This window comes from Sus scrofa, chromosome 1, assembly GCF_000003025.6.
Source record: "Sus scrofa isolate TJ Tabasco breed Duroc chromosome 1, Sscrofa11.1, whole genome shotgun sequence".
Classification (NCBI taxonomy): domain Eukaryota; kingdom Metazoa; phylum Chordata; class Mammalia; order Artiodactyla; family Suidae; genus Sus; species Sus scrofa.
In genome coordinates, this window is record NC_010443.5 from 128,613,930 (window position 1) to 128,640,512 (window position 26,583).

General features: G+C 39.8%; 1 protein-coding gene across 5 annotated transcripts in view; it reads left to right on the forward strand.

Moving 5' to 3' along the window:
• TTBK2 (tau tubulin kinase 2) overlaps positions 1 to 26,165 on the forward strand; it is a 150,419-nt gene extending 124,254 nt beyond the window's left edge. For 4 of the 5 annotated variants that reach the window (XM_021097126.1, XM_021097136.1, XM_021097122.1 and 1 more), the window contains 4 exons: positions 2,365 to 2,576; positions 4,651 to 5,239; positions 15,225 to 16,498; positions 19,541 to 25,307. In XM_021097126.1, coding sequence (XP_020952785.1) covers positions 2,365 to 2,576; positions 4,651 to 5,239; positions 15,225 to 16,498; positions 19,541 to 20,000 — 2,535 coding nt within the window. In that variant the 3' untranslated portion in view covers positions 20,001 to 25,307. Of the gene's footprint in view, positions 1 to 2,364; positions 2,577 to 4,650; positions 5,240 to 15,224; positions 16,499 to 19,540 lie in introns of all 5 variants that reach the window. The other variant, XM_003353383.5, reaches the window with a different exon arrangement.

Below are 26,583 nucleotides of genomic sequence, written 5' to 3' on the forward strand. Positions count from 1 at the left end.
CCTACACCAGAGCCACATCAATGAGGGATCCAAGCTGAGTCTGCGACCCACACCACAGCTCACGGCAATGCTGGATCCTTAACCCACTGTGCGAGGCCAGGGTACAAACACGCAACCTCATGGTTCCTAGTCGGATTCGTTAACCACTGCGCCACGACAGGAACTCCTGTCCTTATCTTTCTAACTTACTTCACTGAGTTTGATGGTCTGTAATTACATCCATGTTGCTGTGAATGGCATTATTTTGTTCTTTTTGTTATTTCAGCCTTATTCTTTAAAAATAGTTTATGTCGGAGTTCCCGTTGTGGCTCAGTGGTTAATGAATCCGACTAAGAACCATGAGGTTGCGTGTTTGTACCCTGGCCCCTCACAGTGGGTTAAGGATCCAGCATTGCTGTGAGCTGTGGTGTGGGTCGCAGACTCAGCTTGGATCCCTCATTGATGTGGCTCTGGTGTAGGCCAGTGGCTACAGCTCCAATTGGACCCATAGCTTGGGAACCTCCATATGCTGTGGGAGAAGCCCAAGAAATGGCAAAAAGACAAAAAGACAAAAAAAAAAAAAAAATTTGTTTATGCTAGGAGTTCCCATCATGGCGCAGTAGAAGCAAATCTGATTAGGAACCATGAGGTTTCGGGTTCGATCTCTGGCCTTGCTCAGTGGGTTAAGGATCTGGTATTGCCATGAGCTGTGGTGTAGGTCGCAGATGTGACTCAGATCTGGTATTGGTGTAACTGTGGCATAGGCTGGCAGCTGCAGCTGTAGCTCTGATTAGACCCCTAGCCTGGGAACTTCCATGTGCCACAGGTGAGGCCCTAAAAATAAAAATAAAGTAAAATAAAATAAAAAGGAGATATGACAGAATAAAAGAACTAATGAGGAGTTTCTGTCGTGGCTCAGTGGTTAATGAATCCAACTACGAACTGTGAGGTTTCGGGTTCGATCCCTGACCTTGCTCAGTGGATTAAGGATCCAGGCATTGTCATGAACTGTTGTGTAGGTTGCAGATGAAGCTCGGATCCCTCGTTGCCGTGGCTCTGGCATAGGCCAGCGACTACAGCTCTGATTAGACCCCTAGCCTAGGAACCTCCATATGCCACAGGTATGGCCCTAGAAAAGACAAAAAAAAAAGAAAAAAAGAAAAAAAAAGCAAAGAACTAATGAATTCTTATTTGATTGGTGTCTTAGAGAACAGAAAGAATGAAGAGGTGGCATTATTTAGGTAAAGAATAGTTGTATATTTCCCAGAACAGATACAAAATTGTGAATCAAAAATTCAGGAAGCCATAAGTTAGCCCAAGCAGAATGAAAATACGCATATGCCTAGACATATCATATTAAAATGCAGAACACTAAAGACAAAGAGAAAAGCTAAAAAGTAGCAAGGGAACAGTCATCTACCAAAGAAAAAAAAAGCTAGAACAACGGTAAACTTCTAAACACTAATAATTGAAAACAGAGGAAAAATAACTGTCAATCAAAAACTTTGAATCTAGCATAAACTATTTTTATTTTTAATTAATTTATTTGCTTTTTAGGGCCTCATCTGCCGCATATGAAGGTTTCCCAGGCTAGGGGTCAATTCAGAGCTATAGCCGCCAAACTACACCAGAGCCACAGCAATGCAGGGTCCAAGCTGTGTCTGTGACCTACACCGCAGTCCACAGCAATGCCTGATCCTTAACCCACTGAGTGGCCAGGAATTGAACCCACAACCTCATGGATGCTAGTCAGCTTCATTAACCACTGAGCCACGATGGGAAGTCTGAAGTTCTTTAATCAGAATAGAAATCCAGACTTTCCTCTGTCACACTACTGTCATGTAAGGCTGAATTTCCTTGTAATTATGCTGCTGTAGGCATCTGTCCTTAGGCAGCCCCAACCCTCTGGGTTGCCTCATGCTCAGCCTCCTTCTGCTCTACCCAGCTCCTTATTATTCTAGCTTTGGTTTTCTTGTTGGTTTTTAGAGAGGAAATGAGACAGGGAGTATTCAGGCTAGGCAATCTCTCCTATCTCTTGTGAGACAACTTTGTCTCAAAGAGAATTTCCTCTCCAGGTTTTAATCTTAGTTTACTGGAATGGGATCCTGCAAGCATCTAGTTAGACACAGGACAAAAAACTGAGATGGTTAAACATTTTTAGTCTGTTTATCTTTGCACCAAAATATAAAAAACTAAGTACTGAATTTGAGAATAAATTAAGAAAACTTATTTAATAAAGGGTTAATAGACAAGTATATAATGAATTAAACTAGAATATCCTAATCTTCTGAAAAAAATCCTAGTCATTTGCTTATATTATTTTGAGAGACTTCAGTGATTCCTACAATGTCTAGCAACTAGAATTTTTTTTTATGTTTTGTCTAGGCTGCTACTGAAGAAGAGAACAGCCATGGTCAAGCAAATGGTATTCTGAATGCTCCAAGTCTCGGTTCACCAATTCGTGTCCGCTCAGAGATTACTCAGCCAGACAGAGATGTTCCATTGGTGCGAAAGTTACGTTCCATCCACAGCTTTGAGCTAGAAAAACGTCTGGCACTGGAGCCAAAGCCAGATACTGACAAGTTTCTTGAGACCTGGTATAGAATAGTTTTTGTTTTTCTTTTCTTTTTTTTTTTGGAAGCAACTAAGATAGTATTATTATTCATTTCTATTATGTAAAGGTTTTTGAATAAGGAATGCTTGCATTTTTGTAGTAGTGATTTGACTGAGCATGTTCATCCATGTTTTTAATTATCCTCATTCTTTTTTTTTTTTTTTTTTTTTGTCTTTTTTTGCCTTTTCTTGAGCTGCTCCCTCGGCATATGGAGGTTCCCAGGCTAGGGGTCCAGTTGGAGCTGTAGCCACCGGCCTATGCCAGAGCTACAGCAATGAGGGATCCGAGCCACGTCTGCTACCCAAACGACAGCTCACAGCAGCACCGGATTCTTAACCCACTGAGCAAGGCCAGGGTACGAACCCGCAACCTCATGGTTCCTAGTTGGACTCGTTAACCACTGCACCACGACGGGAACTCCCAATTATCCTCATTCTTAATGTGATTTGTCTTCTCATATTGTTATAACTTCTATAACATACAGTCTTTGGCTTTGAGAACTGACTAGTGGAATCTGGTATCTTCATAACACTAGGTGCAAATTAGATGAACATTTTGAGGTGATATTTTTTGGAAGATGGTCTTTTTTTTTTTTTTTCCCTGCCTTTTTAGGGCCGCACCCATGGCATATGGATATTCCTGGGCTAGGGGTCAAATTGGAGCTACAGCTGCCGGCCTACACCACAGCCACAGCAATGCCAGATCCGAGCCGTGTCTGCAACCTTCAACACAGCTCATAGCAACAGGATCCTTAACAGACTGAACAAGGCCAGGGATCAAACGAACCCACAACCTCATGGTTCGTAGTCAGATTCGTTTCCACCACGCCAGGATGGGAATGCCCTATCTCTTTTATTGGAATGGAGAAGGTGCAGTGTAGAGTTACAGAGGGCATGATAAGGATGGCATTAGGCAAGAAGGAGGGGAAGGTACCTGAAGTAGGGGAAAAAGTAATTTAAGTGCAAGTTATAGGCAGTTCAATTCAAGTGCTATAGGAAAAAGAGACATGAATGTTGATCATTCTACTGGGAAAGAAGGAAAGATGGAACTTTGGAGAGCTATATATAGGTAACAACTGTTTGTAGTTCATGGTTATGAGGCCCAGTACCTCCAATTTTGATAACAGAAGACTAAAATGAAACTTTAAAAAGAACTTAGGACATATTTATGAACTGTAGAAGGCTTCAGTAATATTAAGGCTTTAATAATAGTCACATCCTTCACTGTACATCCCTGGTGGCTGCTATTAGCAATGAAATATGAGGTTAGAAGGGCCATGTATTTGACTACGTAGTAGTTACTGTGCCTGAAGACAGTTTAGCCGCTTCTAGTCCAGTCTCGTTTCCATTTAAAATAGTACTTTATAGCTGTGTATTCTTCCTCATATAGTAATCATTCAGTTTCACAGCTGTGTGGTGTAAGCTTGTATCTACACATTATTGTTGCTTGCCCCTCAGCCAGCATAGAGGTTTGTACAGTGTCAGCCGCCTTTTAATTCAACAAAACCAAAAATACCTGATGAAGCTCCCAAACCACCAAGGTCACTTCGTCCCTGCTATGTGGAGCTCTTTGTGCAGAATGGGCAGGGTGTGGTTGAAAGCCCTGCCTTTGAAGGGGTTTGCCTGAATGAGTTTACATTTCTATACCTCTCTGAAGATAAAACAAATGAGATGCCTATTTGCCTGATGTATATCAGCTTCCACATTTCCTTTTGTAGGACTTCTTTCAGACCAAAAGCTCCTTGGTATGTTATCCCCCACTTCCCTCCGAGAGAGCAGAGGGCAGTGTGATTGAGTTGGCAGAGCAAAGGTGAAATGGGTCACACCTGGTTAGCCTGGTTAGGCTTCTTTCCTCTGCCCAGCATCAGGAGAGACATCTCCCTCCATGGGCTCCATGTTCCCAAACAGATTCATGACATATGGAGAAGAGCATTATCAGCCTATGAAACATTCCTTATGCTTTGTCCATATTAGTTTCTCTCATCTTCATAGAGCTTAGAGGTAATATAACAAGTATTTCCCTAGGACAAATGAGTAACTTGTATTCATTTTCTTAAGCTTGGAGAAAATGCAGAAAGATTCCAGCGCAGGAAAGGAAGCTCTTCTCCCTGCTCTGCTGCATAAGCCTTGTGTTCCTTCTGTGTCCCGCACTGACCACATCTGGCACTATGATGAAGAATATCTTCCAGATGCTTCCAAGCCTGCCTCTGCCAACACCCCTGAGCAAGCAGATGGTGGTGGCAGCAATGGATTTGTAGCTGTTAACCTGAGCTCCTGCAAGCAGGAGGTTGATTCCAAAGAATGGGTGATTGTGGATAAGGAACAGGACCTTCGGGATTTTAGGACAAATGAGGCTTTAGGTCATAAGACAACTGGAAGCCCTTCTGATGAGGAGCCTGAAGTACTTCAAGTCCTGGAGGAATCGCCTCAAGATGACAAACTCCGATTAGGTCCTTGGGCAGAAAATGATCATTTAAAGAAGGAAACCTCAGGTGTGATCTTAGCACTTTCTAGAGAGTGCCCAGCCACTGCTGCTTCAGAACAATACACAGATAGGCTGGAACTCCAGGCTGGAGCTGCTGGTCAGTTTATTGCAGTTACACCGACAAGTCCAATGGAAGCGCAAGCAGAGGGACCCCTTACAGCGGTAAGTGATTTGCTCTTATCATTTTTCTGTCATTCACTCAAGACACTATTAAGAAAAGACTAATAGTAGTTGATCAATTAAGCTTCATAGGCAGAGGCCTAAGTTTGGCAAATAGTTGTACAGAGTGATGTCTGGACTAAATTCTGTAGTCTGTCTTCCGGTGTGAAATTTCTCCAGTGAGGTTTTCTGTCCGTTTAGCAGCCTAATACACAAAATGTCGTTATAACCCAATTTCAGAATAACATTTATAATTAGACCACAAGCACTATTTCTGTGTGTGTATAACATGATTTTTTTTTAAATTTTGTTATTCTACACATTTTGGATCTCTACATTATAAATGTGGTGAGGAAGGAATACATATAACCATTCCTGGTTTTTACTTTATACTGTACACTGTTGCCAGGTCTCATTCTTTTTGTTCCCTTTCTCCTTCATAACCTTCACCCAGAAATTTCTCATATCTTACCTTCCTCTTAAACAATAGCTTTCCAGGAGCTTCCTTCATGGCTCAGCAGTGATGAACCCAGCTAGAATCCATGAAGATATGGGATTGATCCCTGGCCTCACTCAGTGGGTTAAGGATCCAGAGTTGCCCTGAGCTGTGGTATAGGTTGCAGACACGGCTCAGATCTGGTGTTGTTGTGGCTGTGGTGTAGGCTGGCAGCTGCAGCTCCAGTTCAACCCCTAGCCTGGGAACTTCCATATGCTGCAGGTGTGGCCTTTAAAAAAAAAGTTTTCAAGCTTTAATGTCCATTTTTATAAAATAGAGTCCCAGCCTCACTTCCAGAATTTCTGCTTGTGTAGGTCTAGGATGATGAAACCCAGGAATCTGCATTTTAACAAGTGACTGAAGGCAGTTGTGATACAGGCCTTTTGCAAAGAAACATTGTGAGGAAGCTCTACTCTCAATTTGGAAATTTATCTAGAGATGCCTATTAAGCGTCTTATCAGTAAGCACTGATGCCCTCTGTAACTGTGTGAGTCCAACAAAAGCCAGATATAGAAGCAGTAAGAAACTGTAAAAACCTCAGGTGCAAGTAGGTATGCTTGCCCTTAACATAGGTTTCCTTAAATTCCATAATCATCTAGCAACTGTCTCTTCCAGCTCAATTGTGACAACATTGTCCCCCAAGTTGAAATGTTTTCTGTTAAAAAGACTTCCATATGCAGGTGTAAAGCAGTAAGAAAAGTTAACAAAATTGGATTTTTGTGTACAGCTCTGGAAGAATTTACCTGTACTTCAAAACAGGTAAATAAATACTAACCTCTTTTTTCATCAGAGATAGTTGGTCTTTCTTCCTTTCCTAGGACTGTACTGTACAGTTACACAGGTTGTTGACTGCATAAACTGGCTAAGCCAAGGGACCAAGTTGGGGCTGATATCTAGCCCGAACTTTGTAGCCAAACTGTGCATCTTTGTGCAGGGCTGTTTCCTCTTCGAGGGGCATCTTTTTTCCAAATTGTACAAAGGTTCCCTGTGGGCTAGAGGCAGATCCTAATGCCTCCTTCCCTTCCCTGTGTTTCTTTTACCACTCCACCTTCCTCTTTCCATTCATTTCCTCTTTCTACCTTCCTAGATTCAGTTTCTCCTTTTCTTTGACTCTATTATTCTGTACCATTATTATTTCTCTGACTCTGCTAGGTACTCACTGTTGCTCAAGCATTTTATTTATTTATTTATTTATTTATTTGCTTTTTAGGGCCGCAGCTGTGGCATATGGAAGGTACCCAGGTCAGGGACTGATCTGAGCCGCAACTGCAACCTATGCCATAGCTTCAGCAGTGCCAGATTCTTTAACCAACTGGTCTAGGCCAGGGATTGAACCCTGGCCTCCTCAGTGACCTGAGCTCCTCCAGTCAGAATCTTAACCCATTGTGCCACAGTGGGAACTCCAAGTTTATATTATTATTATTATTATTTTTTTTTTTTTTTGTCTTTTTGCCTTTTCTAGGAGATTCCCAGGCTAGGGGTCTAATCAGAGCTGTAGCCACCGGCCTATACCAGAGCCACAGCAACGAGGGATCTGAGCCACGTCTGCAACCTACATCAAAGCTCATGGAAATGCCAGATCCTTAACCCACTGAACAAGGCCAGGGAGCAAACCCACAACCTCATGGTTCCTAGTCGGATTCGTTAACCACTGCACCATGATGGGAACTCCTCCAAGTTTATATCTTTTTCATTCAGCCTTGTTTCTTTTTTATGGTGGTGAGAAAGGAAAATGTCCTATTATCTTAAAATATGAAGGAACTCTAAAAATAGGCAAAGCAAAAGTTTATCTGTGTTACAGGTATAGTTGGTGTTACTATGGGAACTTTAGCACTCTCTAATTCTCTTTATTTCTTAGTACAGATTTGTTAGTCTTGTTTAGGACTTTCCTCATCTATATACGTGAACCACTAGTTATCAAATTGCATGTATAAATTTTTTAGCTAATTATTTTGAAAGATGGGTAAATTTGCTAGGTTGAAAAGAAATCGGTTTGGAATTATTTTTGGAAATTAGATTTTTTTTCCCCAGAGTAAACAGTTATGAATTTGTCCCACTACTAATCTCTTCTAAAAAGATGATGAACAGCATAGATTTATAAGGAGAGAAATAAGACTAAGCTTTGGCTTACAGGAGAGATAAAAATTGTTTTGATTAGCAAATGGAAAGACAAAATTAAACTGGCGTAATGAACAAATGTAGAGAAGACAAAATAACTTGAATTGCTTTCAAAAGAAGTCTAACTACTGGTCCAGAATGACAGTAATTGTAGTTTTACATGGTGGTGGGTAATCACTGTTGGTAGGGAGAAGGTTGGACTTGAATTGTAATGTGGAAATGGAAGGGTTGTACCTTACAGAAGCCCCATCATGGCAGATTGCACCACATGATCACTTGGTTCTCGACAGTCTTTTAGAAAGGCACTGCTTCCTTTTAGTGATACCTTTGGAAACAGTATAAATGTGACTGGGGAATTATAATACCATCTGTATGTATGTTACCTATTGCTTTGTAACAAATGACCCCAAATTTAGCAGCTTTAAACAACAGTTTTTGTTTCATACTTTTTCTGAAGGTTGGGAATTCAGGAGTGGCTTAGTCTGATGGTTCTGGCTTGGAGTTTCTCATAAGGCTGACGCCAAGCTGTCAGCCAGGGAAATCATCATAAAGTTTGACTGGGGTGGGAAGATCCACTTCAAGCCCACTCACATGGTTGTTGGCAGGCCTTGGCTCCTCACTGGATGTTGGCCAGAGGCTTCAGTTCCTCACTGTGTAGGCCCTGCATACTTGACATGGCAGCTGGCTTTTCCAGTGAGAGAAGAGAGACAGAGATGGGGGAGGAGAGAATACCCTCCACCAGATAGAAGGTACAGTGCCTTTTTTTTTTTTTTTTTTTTTAGGGTTGCACCTGAAGCATATGGACGTTCCTAGGCTAGGAGTCAAATCTGAGCTACAGCTGCCAGCCTACACCACAACCACAGCAATGCAGGATCCAAGCTGTGTCTGTGACCTGTACTACAGCTCACAGTAATGCCAGATCGTTAACCCACTGAGTGAGGCCAGGAATAGAACCCACATTCTCATGGATACTAGTTGGGTTCATTACCACTGACCCATCAAGGGAACTTCCACAGTGTCTTTTATAACCTGGTTTCAAAAGGGGCATATCATCATTTCTGCTATATTCTATTGGTCATACAGACCAACCATTCCTCACACCAGGGGATTGTCAACATACTGAAGGACTGCTCATTGACTTGCTTCTCTGACTGTATTTATAGGAATTACAATACCAGTACTATAAGATTAAGATCAGCAGTTGATTGCATTGACTTAACTCTTTTTTTTTCAGTCCTTCAATTCTATGAAGTGTCTGCTAAGTTCCAGGCTTTATGCTGTAGCTCAGGGATAAACAGTTGGCATCAACCTGTTAGGTTGACAGTGAAGTCCTACATCTGAAAGTTTACCTTAAACAAAATGAAGTGATTGTGCTGGAGCTCTGTACCCAGTTAAGGACACAGACAAATCTGCCTATAGGGGAGTGCAATATTTGTTTCAATTTTCTCAACTCTTAATTTCTAATTTTATTTACTGTGGTGAAGATACATTATTTTCATAATTGGGGAGGAAAGAAAAATTTTAAATCTTTCTGGGAATGTTAAGAAGTATTTCAAAAATAAGAGGACCTTGAAGGAGGATTAAGTTTTCTAGAAGGAGATGCAGAAGTGTCAGGCAAAACACACAGCATGTGCAAAGGCACAGAGGCTTGAAACACTGAAGTTCGGAGTATTTACACAGTCCAGAATTTAGGGGAAATGAAGGGGGCTGAAGATGAGCTGCAAAAGAAAGGTGATAGTCTTGGCCTTTTGTGCTGAGTTGTATGGGCTGCGGGACAAGAAACTGTGCCAGGGTTGAGGGCGGAAAGTAATTTGCTCTTTGGGAGCCATGTAAGGGAAAATGGGTGGCCAGTGAGGAGGCTTTGGCAGTAGTCCAAGAAAATGTGTTGAACTTGAACTGTCAAAATTGTAATGAAGACTTGAGACATTTCAGTGGTACAACTTACTTGAAATAGTAGTTTCATGTGGCTTTTCCAGTGTCCCACTGAATATTTGGAGCCCTTTTATAAACTGGAATGACTGAAAGCTCATGGAGTTACTGAGTGCCTCCACTGAAAAATGGGTTATTCATGTAATATTTTAGTAGATGTATGCTTTAATAAGTGGAAGGGTAAGGACTTTTGGTTTGATTACCACCTGATTAACTTCTTGAAGTGGATTTTTTTTTTTTAGCAGAGTAAGCATCACCATACCACTTTTATTTTTTTAATTAATTTTTTTTTTTTAGGGCCACACCTGTAGCATATTTAAGTTCCCAGACTAGGGGTCAAATTGGAGCTGCAGCTGCCGGCCTACACCACAGCTACAGCAACTCCAGATCTGAGCCACATCTGCAACCTACACCATGGCTCATGGCAATGCCAGATCCTTAACCTACTGAGCAGGGCTGGGGATCAAACCCGCATCCTCAAGGATACTAGAAGGGTTCTTGACCCCCAAGCCACAGTGGGAACTCCCTGGAAGTAGATTTTTTAGCAGATGCGTGTGCATTGACTGGGCAGTGGCCAGATGTCCTCTGTCTAACCATGAATATCTATTTTTGATCTAGAAAGTTTTGTCATCATAATTACAGGAAAGTTTTTTTTCTAAGAGATTATATCTCTGGAATTATATATGATAATATAATTAAATCTGTGAACAGTCAGAAAAGACCAGAAATTGGATAGACCAGCTTGGGAAGTAAAAAAAAAGCCCATTTGTGACGTGTTCAAAAATATACTGGACTATCACTTGGGAGAGGCTTCGTGGAGGAAATCCAAGCATCCAGTGGTTGATTGACTCATATATTCAACATTTACTGAACATCTACTCTGTGTCAGGTGCAATGCTAGTCGTCAAGAATTCAAAGCCCGGGAGTTCCTGTCGTGGCGCAGTGGTTAACGAATCCGACTAGGAACCATGAGGTTGCGGGTTCGATCCCTGCCCTTGCTCAGTGGGTTAATGATCCGGCGTTGCCGTGAGCTGTGGTGTAGGTTGCAGACGCGGCTCGGATCCCTCGTTGCTGTGGCTCTGGCGTAGGCCGGTGACTACAGCTCCGATTCAACCCCTAGCCTGGGAACCTCCATATGCCGCGGGAGCGGCCCAAGAAATAGCAACAATAACAACAACAACAACAACAAAGACAAAAGACAAAAAAAAAAAAAAAAAAAAAAAAAAAAAAAAAAAAAGAATTCAAAGCCCAGTGAGTCTCCTTATTGACTTAAGTGTTACAGATGCTGTGGTAGAAATCTATAGATTATAGAAGTTGGAGATAGTTGGACTAGATTTGCCCCCAGAATGTCTTCCAAGATTGTATGAAGGGATTTGAAAACTGACTGTTAAATCCTGTAGCCTTGTATGTTATATATAATTACAGATGAGCCAAGAAATATTTTTATTCCAATCTGTCTTTTCTGGGACTTCTATTCTTTGGGTGTCAGTTGCGACTTATTTATAATTCCTAGTACCTCTACAAAAATTTTATAGCTTTAAGCTCCGTTAAATATAAACTATTAATAATGACTATCTCTGAGGGGTAGGATAACAGGGGAAGGGAAAAAACGACTTTTACGTGTCATTTACATAGGTCTTAAAGCTTTAGGTTTTCTGTTTTACCCATCTTTGTAGCAAAGACTGCCACCCTCTCCATCCCTCACCCCCCCAAATCCACCCTCAGATCTATCTATATAAGCCAAACCACAATATAATGTCATTTTTAGCAAAAGTAACCAACATAAACGTGGTAAGAGTAAGCAGTAGGGGTAAAGAGTGAGAGAGTGAGACATTCTGTTAGCATTTATGGCCTCCTTATATTCAGATGTTACCACAACTGTGTACTGTCTTTATAGAAATAAAAATTTGGTACATAAAAACATTGTTCAGGAGTTCCCTTTGAGGCTCAGTGGTTAACGAATCCGACTAGGAACTGTGAGGTTGCGGGTTCAATCCCTGGCCTTGCTCAGTGGATTAAGGATCCGGCATTGACGTGAGCTGTGGTGTAGGTCGCAGACACGGCTTGGATCCTGCGTGGCTGTGGCTCTGGTGTAGGCCGGCAGCTACAACTCTGATTGGACCCCTAACCTGGGAACCTCCATATGCTGCAGGTGCGGCCCCAGAAAAGACAAAAAAAAAAAAAATTGTTCAATAATAGTAGTTTAATTTTAGTCATAAGTTTTGTTTTTGTTTGTGTTTTTGTGTTTTTAGGGCAGCACCTGTGGCATATGGAGCTTTCCAGGCTAGGGGTCGAATCAGAGCTGTAGCTGCCAGCCTACACCGCAGCCACAGCAACACAGGATCCGAGCTACATTTGCACCCTACACCATAGCTCATGGCAATGCCAGATCTTAACCCACTGAGCAAGGCCAGGGATCAAACCCACATCCTCGTGGGGACTAGTCAGGCTCATTAACCAATGAGTCACTACAGGAACTCCTAGTCATAATTTTTGACACTTGTATAAAGCATTAAATAAAGATGCTTTAAACAAAAGAAGTCTATAGAGGAATTTGAATGGCCCAAAGAAATTTGAATTTTTTTTTTTTTTTTTTTCAGAGCCACACCTGCAGCATGTGTAAGTTCCCAGGCTAGGGGTTGAATCAGAGGAAGAGCTGCTGGCCTACGCCACAGCCACGGCAACATCAGATTTGAGTTGTATCTGTGACTTTTGTCGCAGCTTGCAGCAATGCTGGATCTTGAACCCACTGAGCAAGGCCAGGGATCAAACCCACATCCTAATGGATAGTAGTTGGGTTCATTCCCAGTGAGCCACAACAGAAACTCCTAAAATTTAATTTTTTTAATAGGCCAGGAATTTGTTCCTATAACTCAGTCATTCTTGGCTATAGTAGAAACCAATAAAATATTGTAATACCTGTATCTCTTCTAAATTATTTGTCAGAAACCAAAATGAAATATTGCTACTTCATATACCACATTCCTTTCATTTGAAAGAGAGACTATTTGGTATGAATGTTGAATTTCCCAAAGTTTTATTATCTTAATAGCATTACTATCTTTGAATGAGATAAAAGGAAAGGATCATTTGTAAGTTAAAATGTAGATAGTTGTTTTCCAGTTTACTGTCTCTTGCTGTGTGACAAGTTGTAAACATGTAAAAAATAATGAGGCTGCTTTATCTGAACTAAAAAAGTAGTGAGATTGATGTTAGTCAAATTCAGTGCAAGGCATTAATAAAAATAAGGAAATAGGAAAGAAATAGAAAACATTAGGGTTATATTTTAATTCTTTAGGAAGGCATACTTGATACAGTTCGAGAACAGAGGAAAGGAAATGATTGAATTCATGCCTGAATGAAATATTTGTGAATTATAGAACTCAATAAAAGATGCTTATGGCTTCCTGGAGATCAGTAATTTAGTCTATTTGTAGAGTGTCCTCAGTTATACTCAGAGGTAGCGTGCTATTCTCTATGTGCAGCTATTGATCTTTGGTTTTTCTCCTTTTATCTTGATAATGTTTTTTTTTTTTTGCAGGTTTGGTTTTCCAGACTTCATTTGAGAGTGTGTAGTACATGTCAATAGGCTATGCTGTGCAGGATTTTCAAAATCTTCGAGTCCTGCCTCTGACTTTTTTCTGACTGTTTTTCTTCATTTATGAAATGTGTGTTAATAAAAGTACTCAATTAAAATACCAGGCAGATATGAAATGAAACAATAAAAATGATTTTAGGAATATTTTATAAATTTAAAGTGTTACATAAATATTATGTGACAGTAATTTATGCAGTTTATCATAATTGCTCAGACTTTTTTCAAGAAAAGAAATACTCTTGTCTGGTGGATCACATCTTTTCTATATACTCCCTTTTTTTCATAACCATACATGTGTGTACATTATATCCTGAGTCTAGCTGAGTTAGGCTCAGAAGTACATTGATTCCCTAGCTTCAATCTCAGAAGCCCAGTGGAATGTTATTTTTATAAATACTGCTGAGTTTTTGTGGCTTTTGTACTTGGAGCTACGTATAGTAATAATATGACCATTGGTTTATTTTGAATGTAAATATAGTCATCTCCCTTGTTATTTGGTATTTAACATAATTTCACATCTGCTTTTCTTATCACCATCACAGTCAGATCTTAAAAAGTAAATTTTGAAGAGTAAGTACAAATTTTAGGTTTCAATATCACTTTAAAAAATGTGAGAAAATTGCCATCTGCCTGAATACATTATAGAATGAAAGAGAGGTATGGGGTGACTTCCTAAAGGGTGACAGCACCAATAGGTCATTATCAGTCTAGGCTTATTGTGAGAATTCATGTCTGAATCCAGCCTGTCTTGGATTAACCTGACAGTCTCTGAACACTGGTTCCATTCTCCTATGCAGTTTATCATAATTGCTCAGACTTACGATATCATAATTGCTTAGACCATTAGTTAGGTGCTTTCTCCCTGGGCTGGGCTTAGGGCAAGCTTTTTTACATGTTCTTAAATTAAATTATATTCCTGACACACAGAGAAAAGATCTAAACAACCTCTCTGATTCTGGAACCAATTGGATTTCTTGGTGTCATTGGACTAGAGGTTAAATCTCCTATGACAGCTCCACTTTCATTTTGTTTTGTTCTTTTTTTTCTTTTGGCTTTTCTTTTGGCTTTTCTAGGGCCGCTTCCTGCGGCATATGGAGGTTCCCAGGCTAGGGGTCTAATTGGAGCTGTAGCCATCAGCCTATGCCAGAGCCACAGCAACTCAGGGTCCGAGCTGCGTCTTCAACCTACACACAGCTCACAGCAACGCCAGATCCTTAACCCACTGAGCAAGGCCAGGGATCAAACCCACAACCTCATGGTTCCTAGTCGTATTCATTAACCACTGTGCCATGACGGGAACTCCTCATTTTGCTTTGAATTCAGACTAATTGCCATAGTTTTATTAGAACTTAGGGGCATCATAAAGTGATTTATTTAATTTCTCAAAAAGCCTTTTTCCTTACTAGTTTATGTGGTTGACATGCTCTGCCTCCTCACACATCACTTTTAACAAATATGAAGATGTAAATGTCTTTAAGAAAAGACATTCTTGGAGTTCCCATCGTGGCGCAGTGGTTAACGAATCCGACTAGGAACCATGAGGTTGCGGGTTCGATCCCTGCCCTTGCTCAGTGGGTTAACGATCCGGCGTTGCCGTGAGCTGTGGTGTAGGTTGCAGACACGGCTCGGATCCCACGTTGCTGTGGCTCTGGCGTAGGCCGGTGGCTACAGCTCTGATTCGACCCCTAGCCTGGGACCCTCCATATACCGTGGGAGCGGCCCAAGAAACGGCAAAAAGACAAAAAAAAAAAAAAAAAGATTAGAACTTGATGTGTTAAATCTCAACTCATGCATCTTCATTTATAATTCCACATTATTGCATTTAACCTTTTTTCTCCTCTCACCAGATTACAATTCCTAGACCTTCTGTGGCATCTACGCAGTCGACTTCAGGAAGCTTTCATTATGGTCAGCAGCCAGAAAAGAAAGACCTTCATCCTATGGAGCCCACTGTGGAACTTTTCTCTCCAAGGGAGAACTTCTCTGGCTTGGTTGTGATAGAGGGCGAACCTCCTAGTGGAGGAAGCAGAACAGACTTGGGTCTTCAGATGGATCATACTGGTCATGACGTGTTACCCAATATTAGAGAGTGTGACAGACCCCAAGACCTGGGACCAAAGGACCTTTCTGACCATGACAGACCGGCTCTGGGGGAATTTGAGGGTCTCCCTAGGGAAAAGGAAGGGAAAAGCATCCTTCTAGGGTCAGATAATGAAGATGAGAAATTGAGTAAAAAGCAGCATTATATTGAGATCGCCCCTCTCCCAGGAGACTTGGTAACAGTGGAAAGGGATCACACAGCTACTGCTGAACCTCTTGATGCGATAAAGACACAGACTTTTAGTGTGGTGCCAAATCAAGACAAAAATCATGAGATAATGAAGCTTCTGGCAGTTGGAACTTCAGAAATCTCTCCGCACGTTACTGACCCACATGTCGAAGGACAGATAGGCCAGATGGCAGCAATGCAAAAAAGTAAGATATCTAAGGATGATGACCTCAAGAGTGAAGACTTGCCACGTCATCAAGGAGACCTCTCTACTTTTTTGCACCAAGAGGGTAAGAGAGAGAAAATGGCCCCTAGAAATGGAGAACTATTTCATTCTGTTTCAGAGAGTGATCATTGTCCCCCATCCCGGAAGGATGTGGTTAGGTCATCCTTTGTAACTAGACACAGCCGAATCCCTGTTTTAGCACAAGAGATAGACTCGGCTTTTGAGTCATCCTCTCCAGTCTCTGCAAAAGAAAAGCTCCTCCAAAAGAAAGCTTATCAGCCAGATCTAGTCAAGCTTCTGGTAGAAAAAAGGCAACTCAAGTCTTTCCTTGGGGACCTCTCAAGTGCCTCTGATAAACTGCTAGAGGAGAGATTAGCCACTGTTCCTGCTCCCTTTTCTGAAGAACAAGTCTTCACTCCCTTTTCAAGACTGGCTGTAGATTCACACTTGAGCAGGTCAGCTGAAGACAGCTTTCTGACACCCATCATCTCCCAGTCCAGAAAGAGCAAAATTCCAAGGCCAGTTTCATGGATCAGCACAGATCAAGTCAATAGCTCAACTTCATCTCAGTTCCTGCCTCGACCACCACCAGGAAAGCCACCCACAAGGCCTGGAGTAGAAGCCAGGTAATGCAGTGTGCTCTCCCAGTATTAAGTGTGTAGCATTATTTCTGTGTCTGCTTAATTATAATATGTCACCAGTGTCATTACTCCTTTGCCTGCTTCTGATCAAGTACTTCCTTCCCTGCCTTTCCCAAGCACAGTGTAGTTGAAGGGGTCGTTTTGATCCAGGTTAGTTTTTTTTTTTTTTTTTTTTTTTTGAGGGCCACACCCTCAGCATATGGAGGTTCCCAGGCTAGGGGTCGAATTGGAGCTGTAGCTGCTGGCCTAGGCCACAGCCACAGCAACGTGGGATCTGAGCTGCATCTGTGACCTACACCATAGCTCATGGCAACACCAGATCCCTAACCCACTGAGCGAGGCCAGGGATCGAATCTGCAGCCTCATGGTTCCTAGTTGGATTCATTTCCACTGCACCACAACAGGAAATCCCATCCATGTTAATTCTTAGTTCTCCCTCTTTCTAGTGCTGTGAACCTCAATTTCATTATCTATAAAATGATAAATGATAAAATATTTGCCTCATGATTTTTGGAAGAGGAACTCAGGTAGAATATGTTTAGAGCTTTGCTTAGTGTTTATTAGCATGAAGCAAAGGCTTTGTCTCTTCCCCAGTCCATTTTAACTAGATACTCGGTAATTTGTTAGTGTGGTCTAGTCATAGTCCCTTTATAATAGATGTCATTATGATGTAAAATTCTAATGAAGAATACTGTGTGTATAATTTGACGAACAGTCCCTGGTAACAATTCTATTTATTTGATTATAATGAATTAAACAAAAAGACTCCTATAGTTTTCCCTACATCTGATAATATATACAGCCATACATAATAAAAATATTGCTTTAATATTTACTATCTGTTATGCATGTTTATTGAAATAGTCTCATGTGTAATTGACCATGGAGTGATTATATTTTGAAGAAGAGGGACAGTGAGAAGTGATGAACCAGTTAAGAGTGCCTTCCTGGGCAAAGTTCCTGTTGTGACACAGCAGAAATGAACGCGATTAGTATCCATGAAGATGCAGATTCAATCCCTGCCTCACTCAGTGGATCAGGGATCTGGCATTGCCATGAGCTGTGGTGTAGTTCAAAGACACGGCTCTGATCCATCATTGCTGTGGCTGTGATATAGGCCTGGGAACTTCCATATGCCGTGGGTGTGACCCTAAAAAGCAAAAAAAAAAAAAAAAAAAAGTATATATCTATATATAGATATATATATGGATTTATATATGTGTGGATATATATATGGATTTATATATATGTGGATATATATATATATGGATTTATATATATGTGGAGATATATATGGATTTTTATATATATATATATGGATTTATATATATATATATATATATATGGATTTCTGAAGTGTATTAAAGTGAGGTTCTAGCTGTATCATTACCCAGAAGAACTTCCTACCCTTACCTAAAGTAAGTTTAGTTTCTTTTTTTTCTTTTTTTCTTTGTCTTTTTCATGCCACCTTTTTCTTTTCCTTGGCATCCGTGCCTATTAGAGATGGTATATCTGTGCTTTGAGCTGCTTTGGACTATAACAAATCTTAATTATCATTTATTATTTAATTATCAAGTATTATTTAGTACTTTACATATCTCCTAAAAGTAGCATTTGGTAACAAAGCTGCACATGTGGTATTGTGCCATATATTACAGAGCTGACCAACCTGAGACTCATCTAGGATCTCAGCTCTCCCACTTAGTTCCTGGCACAAAGGAATTATCTTGTTCCATTCTTCAGGTTTTAGTATAAGACCCATGAAGGCAGAATGAGTTTCATGTCACTTGTCAGAGTAACATGGTAGAGTAGATGGTGGGGAAGGAAGAGGAGAGAGAAAATTCAGAGGGAGAAATCAGTGACTTGTGCTTACCCATGATGGTGATGCTGGCTATACATGTCCCCCACATCCTGCAGGTGCCATTGCAACTTGGAAGTTCTTCTCTCACTTCCTTCTATAAGGAGTAGCATGTCAGCACTTTGAGGTTTAAATTCTTAAACTGATTAGATTTTAGGCCAGTGCAGAAACTCACTTAGGATAGAGGAGACATTGCTATTCACATGAATACTCTCTAGATTTGGAATTCTGAGGCCCAAGCTTGGTTGCCAGTAAGAGAGGCAGGCAGTCCCCAAACCCAGTTCTTCTGAATCTCAGGCTGTTGTCAGGGGCAGAAACTGAGGCCCAGAGAAAGCAGTGTCTTCTCTTTGCTTTTGAAAAATTTTAAATGAGGTTGAAAAATATTTTTATCTGTAGTTCCTGCTGTTGGTGAGTACAGTTCACATTGACAACTTAGTGGAGTTGAATATTTGCATAAGTGTATGAAGTGTATGCAGAATTCCTGTCCTAGAAGCCGTAAACAAAATGGTTTACTCTCTCTCATATGCTAACATGCTAGAGACATGTCATTAAGTTAACCCTGAAATTAGAAGAGCAAATATGCTATAGGAGGAAGGAGACAGCAACAGGTAAGTGCTTCTGGATATGGCAGACATCCAATTAAGTACTGTACTGCCCTGCACTTGGCTGCTTAGTGACCATATTAGAGACATAATATTCCCATTCAAAGCTGGGAGAGGTTAAGTAATTTGTCCGTGGTATACAATAGAGAAACTGTGTCCTGTTTCCTGATTTTGACTTATACACATTATGATTTGGGACATTGTGGCTTTCTAGGCACACTTGAAACGAATTTATTTTTATTTTATTTTATTTATTTATTTATTTATTTGTCTTTTTTGCCATTTCTTGGGCTGCTTCCACAGCATATGGAGGTTCCCAGGCTAGGGGTCGAATCAGAGTTGTAGCCGCCCACCTACACCAGAGCCACAGCAACACGGGATCCAAGCCGAGTCTGCAACCTGCACCACAGCTCACAGCAACGCCAGATCCTTAACCCACTGAGGAAGGCCAGGGATCAGACCCGCAACCTCATTGTTCCTAGTCGGATTCGTTAACCACTGAGCCACGATGGGAACTCCTGAAACGAATTTAAATGAAAATAATTATTCTCTGTTCTTTTATTTAAGGCTCCGCAGATATAAAGTCCTAGGGAGTAGCAATTCCGACTCAGACCTTTTCTCTCGCCTGGCCCAAATTCTTCAAAACGGATCTCAGAAACCCCGGAGCACTACTCAGTGCAAGAGCCCAGGATCCCCTCACAATCCAAAAACACCACCCAAGAGTCCAGTTGTCCCTCGCAGGAGTCCCAGTGCCTCTCCTCGGAGCTCTTCCTTGCCTCGCACATCTAGTTCCTCACCATCTAGGGCTGGACGGCCCCATGACCAGAGGAGTTCATCCCCGCATCTGGGGAGAAGCAAGTCGCCTCCCAGCCACTCAGGATCTTCCTCCTCCAGGAGGTCCTGCCAACAGGAGCATTGCAAACCCAGCAAGAATGGCCTGAAAGGATCCAGTGGCCTCCACCACCACTCGGCCAGCACTAAAGCCCCCCCAGGGAAGAGTAAGTCAGCCAGTAAACTCAGCAGATAGGAGCTGGGCTGTGTTTCTGTGAAAGGTGTGAGATCTTCCTCCTAAACCTGATGCATGTGCGTCCCTGTACTGTCTATTTAAAAAATCAGTGTTGATCTTCTCTTGCAAAAGAAAGTAACATGATAAATTATTTATAAGAAGATAAAAATATATGATAAGGAATTACCTAAGGCAGGCAGCAAGCAGATCAGGAATCAATGCCTCTGCATAGGAAGGGGCAGTCCAGTAAAATCCGAGGAGGTGAAACTGATTACATGAACTCTCATTTCTTAGCTGCCTTCGATACAAAAATGTTGAAGGTAGGAAGTGGAATGGAATTTTAAGGGGTTTAGCTTACTTTTTTTTTTTAAGGCTCCACTCAGAGATTATATAGCAAAAATGAAAACTCCTCATTTTAATATTTTCAGTTCAAAACTTCCCGACCTTGGAGAGTCAGAATTGCTCCGACATTCAAGTGTGTAAGAAGCCCGTTGCTGGGGAGCCAGTGCTCACATACATTTGGCCTGTGTGTTGCTCTGGTGTATTGAGAGTTCACACCTTTTTACTTTGCCTCATTCCTATTATCTCACTGGATTACACATTTTTTTAAAGTTAGTGATTCTCACCTGATCCAGTCTCTATTTTAACAGTACATTCTCATGTGCTCTAGCAACACATGCTGGAATTTTATTTGAAATTACTTTTTCGAACCCCCTAGTATTTCTCTTTGGAGCAACAGTTCTTAGTATATTTTTATTATGAAAAATAACTGATGGAACTTAAAACAAGGAAAAGTCTAAACAGAGCTACTTTGTGCTTTAGGGAGAGGGGTGGAATGTGAGGGTAATGCCCCTCAGGATAGAAGAACCCTCTTCTCCTGTTAGTTTCCTGCTTGTGGGGGGAACACTGATGGGAGTAGACCTTGCTTCCTCAAGGCTTCTAGGTACCAACGATTTCTCATATCAACCTCTGGGATGATACCAGGGAAGTACATTGATAGGGAATGTGACTCTATGCTTTTAGAGCTTTGGAAAGAAAACTAGAAATTAAATATATTGAGGCTTAAAATTCTCAAACTTTGTATTTTATACATTTAGCCAATAAGGAATGAGTATCTGAGGAAAATAAATTTAGGCTCATTATATATATCTTTCAGTGTTTTATTACTTGCTTTTCCTGTGCTTTAATTTGAATATTTGGGCTTCTTGACCTGATTTCCATGTAATCTTAATTTAGAAAACTGTTAGGAGGATCATATTTGTTCTGATCTTACTCTTCTTCTAACAGGAATTAGGCAAAGTTACATTATACTCAATTTTTTAAATGAGCTCTTTTATACTCTGTAGTTTTTGTGTTGTAAAGACCTTATTAAGGTCAGGTAGATTGGTCTGCTTGTTGTTGAAATTTGCCTTCTAGCAAACATCTGTGCTTTCTCTTTGACCTTGTGTTTGCTGCCAAACTTAATAATGGTTGAATTGGGAAAAAAAAAAAAAAAAAGATACTTCCTCACAAAGTGAACATATTCTAATGCTGCATCAAAGCCGCCCTGAAGCTGCACTGAACTTCTCTTGTTCTCTTTATCTGTGTTGAGCTTTTAAAAAACAAACAAAGAAAAAAAACCCAACAACTCAAAACACTATTGAGGTATATATGGTCTCCCATAAGAAATGTAGCATAGTGTGAAATCTTAATTTCTCTCTGGTTTCAAGACTTCAGAGGAATGCAGTAGACAAGACATATTTGCTGTTTAACTAGAGCAACTGTAATATTGGAAGACTGATCTTTATGTATTATATTGTATAATAGTTGCTATAACACTATTTGCATGTCGTCATGGTAAATTATATAAATACTTATAAATATATATAGAAACATATGCTTATATAAACTCATTCTTTCTCATTCTCCATTTGTAATTTCAAGATCACAGATGGTGAAAATACTTTTTATTGTGTGCCTCGAGTACACTTGGGCCTTGCCTATCTTCATTTTCTGAAAATATGTTCTTGGCATGTGACACTTCAGATTCTTTTTGCCTTCCTTGTGTATAATGCAGAGGTTGGCGATCTTCAACAAGCCAAGATAGGTTATTTAATTTTCATTTAAAAAAATTTTAATAGGGGAATAATTACTAGGAAATGCTTATAAGACTGGTTCAGAGATTTGTCATGTTAATCACATAATTCTGTCATGGTTAGAGTGGATAAACTGGGATGATAATCATGGGTCTGACAATTTTTTTTTTTTAAATCTCTTTAAAATTACCATTCTGCTTTATTCTTTTCACATCACTTTTGGGGGGAGGGCAGGAGTACTGGGAAGTAATCTGCAATTAAGAAAGTATCTTCTTTTTTCTGTTGTGTTAGCTAAATTGTGCTAAAAGTAGCCAGCTTTAAATCCTGACCCCTCTAATCAGAAAAGAGCTCATGGTAACTATTTGAAAAGCTGATGAGGCTGCAACTTTGGTGTGTGTGTTAATTTCTTATTGGCATTTCTCTGCTAGCAATCAAAACTGACATTGATGTCAACATGACAGCTGAATGTTCTCTTTCTTGTTTCCTTCCATTTTTCTCTCAGCTTTTCCACTGTGTTATCTATCCCATTTTCTAAATGGTAATGACAAACTCAAGATCCAGAAAGACCCTTGTTGTGTAAGAATATTTTATTTTGCATGTAGGGAAAAGAGTTAACCAAAGATATTTGTGCTCCGATACTTTCAAAAGAAGACAGACTAATTATATCTTACGTATTAAAAACTCTATGGTTTTTAAAAGCATAGTTTGTGCTTTTAGCTTTTAAATGTTTTAGTCTAAAAAGAGAAGTTGGCAGCCCTGAGCAGAGCACTTTTGGCACAAGGATTTTTGTTATTGTTTTATTTTAGAGAACGACAGCAAATGAGTTGGGATTTTTGTTGTTGTTGTTGTTCTGTATTTTTTATATTTTTTAATTCTTATTTTTTAGTGATGGCATGTTTCATATTTCAGTGACAAACATAGATCATCCAAGTAATTTTAAACTAGTTTGGTTATTCTACCTAAGATAAGGGACATGGCCATCAATTGAAGTTAAGCCAACCAACACTAAGAGTTGTATGGGGCTGAAGTTAAAAATTATCTTTTGAAAACCAAGTGCCTCCTAGTTTCTCACTACAAAATGGCTAGTCACCTAGTCACACTTGCCCTTACCCTCCCTTGACTAGTCTCTGGAATTACTTGGGTGGAGCAAAAGATGGAATTAGCAACAGCTCAATCCCTGTAGGTAGCATTCTTCCTAAATTAGGTTGCCAAATCTTCATGGTGTGCAGATTGTTTGAAATATTAAAATTCCGCACAGCAGTTTTTTGCACAGCTTAAAGGCATTTAACTTTAACTATAGTGAACAAAGAAGGAAGATTGGGTCATATCAAATTTAACTTGACTGTATAGATTATAAAACATCTTTAAATGGTAAATCTTAAGTAGGTGCTCTCATTCTCAACTTGGTGTGCAACTGGCCTTGCTGACAGTGGCATAGTTACATTTACTCTTTTTTTAAGTTGCATGTTGTGGAGTAAATGTTTTGGCTTTTTAAGTTGCCAAGTTAATCAAACCCTAAATAAGTAGCAAAATGGTCATTTGAGACCCACTGTTGTCATTATCCACTTTATATTACTTGCTTTAAAATGTTAAACAAATCTCAGCTATTACTAATCCAGTGGACTAGGGTGCAGTATCCCTTTATGTTTTGCTCTTAGCCACTATGGGAACCTGAGGTTCTTCTGTAATCATCAGAGATTCCTTCCAGGCCACAGATTTTTAAGTGAATGTTTCTATGTTTATATTCAACTGGCAAGGAAGAATGTTGGTGCATGTTTTATAAACCCAGAGACAGACAGTTGAATCTATAACTAGTTTTTCTATATCCAGTAGCTTTGAATTAAAACCAGATGCTTTTTCCCTCAAGAGCAGAGGATTCTTTGTTATAGGAACTACATTTTTAATCTAACATTATAAATTGGTGATAGGAGAAACAGGATCCAGAATTCAGAATTTAGTGGCTTAGGTGGAAAAAAATGCATCTTACTCTGCCTATTTGAAAATACATTTATTTGTAGATAAGTCTAGATTTCGTCTTAAAGATCAAAATTTTCCCATTTTAAACCTTTTTTCATTCCTTTATAGCTATCAAAATGTGGCATATGTTAGGGAACCGTTTGTTTCTTCTGTCATGTTGATGTGTTTTGGGATTAAGTTATTTGCATTTACTCTTTTAAAATCTGTCCATTTCTGTTTATGTGTTGGGACTTTGCCTAAAGGGAGGACTATTTCAGCACCTGTATCACTAAGGAGATAGAATGGTTGATGACAACTGTACTTTAATTTTTTTGAGTTTGGTTCTGTTGCAGAATAGTTGTCTACAGAACCAATCAATAGTAACTATTTGCAGAATAGTTACTTATCTATCTTCTAATACAAAAAGTATTACAGGATTAAGGCATGTAACCACTATGGTAGTCCTCACATGTTGATATTTACCAACATTGCTAGAGAGAACTGCAGGAGATAAATGCGGAATTCCTATAGTTCTTAGTAACTCCCCGACATGGGACAAGGATCCCAATTAAAGGGGAGTTTGGGTGCTGCATATCTCAGATCCCTGGCTGGACATGAAATGATGCTATTAAAGTCTTGACCCATCCATACATTTTCTAATTCAGCTGTGATTATCTGCTCCAACTTTTAAAACATAAACTAGATGTTTAATTATCCCCCTTAAGCAAATTTGGACCAGAAAATTAAAGAATGTAATAAGATCAAAGTAACCTTGAGGTGATACACAACCTCAAGATACTGAATAGCCAAGTAGAAACCTTTACTCAGTAATGACTTGAATATTTCCTTAGATTTTGCTGGAGATCCTTGGTTTTAAGGAGACATGTAAAGGAAGTGAAGCCTTTTTCTTCATTACCCTGTGAAAACTGAACAGAATCTGCCTCTTTAATTGAAGTGATAGTATGAGCAGAGGATGTATCACTGATGATATTGACATGTCTCTCAGATACCCTGGGCCAGGAATTCTGGGTTCCTTGACCTAGAGAACAGGATTCAGTAAAGCAGACCTTTGAGTCCCTGTAACTAGAGAATTTGCTGATGATATATTATTTTACACACTAATGATAGGAAATTTTCTCTTTTCAAAGTAGTTTAATATTGTTTCATATTGTGTACATAAGTATTAACTTTCCCAGTTAAAAGTACTGGGTAAACCAAATTTTTATATAGACTGCGCTTGCCATATGTTGCTTTCTTCCCCCCTTGAAATACAAGGTTTAAATCCTTAAAAAAAAAATTCATGCGCAGCGTTCAACCATACCTGGAGTCTGTCAGGGTGTTCTCCACTGATCCACAAGGGATAAACAAATCTACCAGAGCTTGAATGTGATTTATTTTAGGGATCAACCCAGGGAGGGGAAAGCCCTTGGGATTTTTTTTCTTTTTAAACTAGTGACCAGTTAGTTTACTAAAGTAAAAAGCATTCAGAAAAACAGAGATAGAAAGCTAAAGGAAATATAACACTGTACCACTTGGGACTCTGAAACTGGAATGGTGAACTGAATAAAGAAAAGAACACATGACCTGGGCTTGAGTTCCCTCAGTTCACAGTTCCTGACCCCTTCCTGATCCTTTCCTAAAATAACCAAGTTATTTACTTACAAGTTCACAGCTTTTAGGAAAAAAGAGATAGTTGGGAAACATCTAGTTTTGAATTAGATCTAAATCTTGAAAGATTAACTCTTGGCAGCTGTTAAATCAAATGGACCCACGAATCAGAGGAATTTTGTCAAGCAAAACCAGTAAGTTAGAATAGAGAACTTTAACAATTCCACAGTTTTCTTCCTTTCTTCTCCATGACACAGAGTGATGAGAAACTGTTCTTTGAAATACCTCCAAAGGTACTGTATTGTGTCCCTTTACCCTCAAGTAGCCCTCTTTATGCATTTTTGCTCAGGCAACCAAGGACATAGAGTATTGGCAGAAACATGGAGTGCTTTTGTATAGGCCATCTGTACATAAAAGTGTAATTATTTATTTAATTTTCCCATTTGTATCATATTAAAGCTTTGTACAGTGTTTTAAGTTCTGTTTTAAAATTATTTTGTATTTTATTTTTATAATCTAGTAATAAAATATTCATTCCGCATGCAAACTCTAATTCTATTTGTGTGGTGGTTTGGATTTCAGAAGTGGGAAATATAATTTTTCTAATTTAATAAAGTTATCAAATGCACCACAGGTTACAAGATCAAGGGGGAGCAGAAAGTGTTACTATAAATGCAGTATCACATCCAGAAGTGACCTAGAAAAAGAAGCACTAGACTGAATAGAAACTAGGTGTTCAGTATCCCTGCAGACAAAAACCAGAGTTGGAGGATAGGGGGAGATGGTTCCCCATGTAAAAATCGAACGTGTTAAAAGCTCTCTTTCAAGCCATCATTCTATCTCTAGGGGGAGGTAATTTCTCCTTCTCTGTAGGAATCCTACCTATAGCACTGAAGTGATTTCTGCTTCCCACCACACACTCCTTTCCACCTTCCTTAGAACCAAAGGAACTCACTAGAGGCATT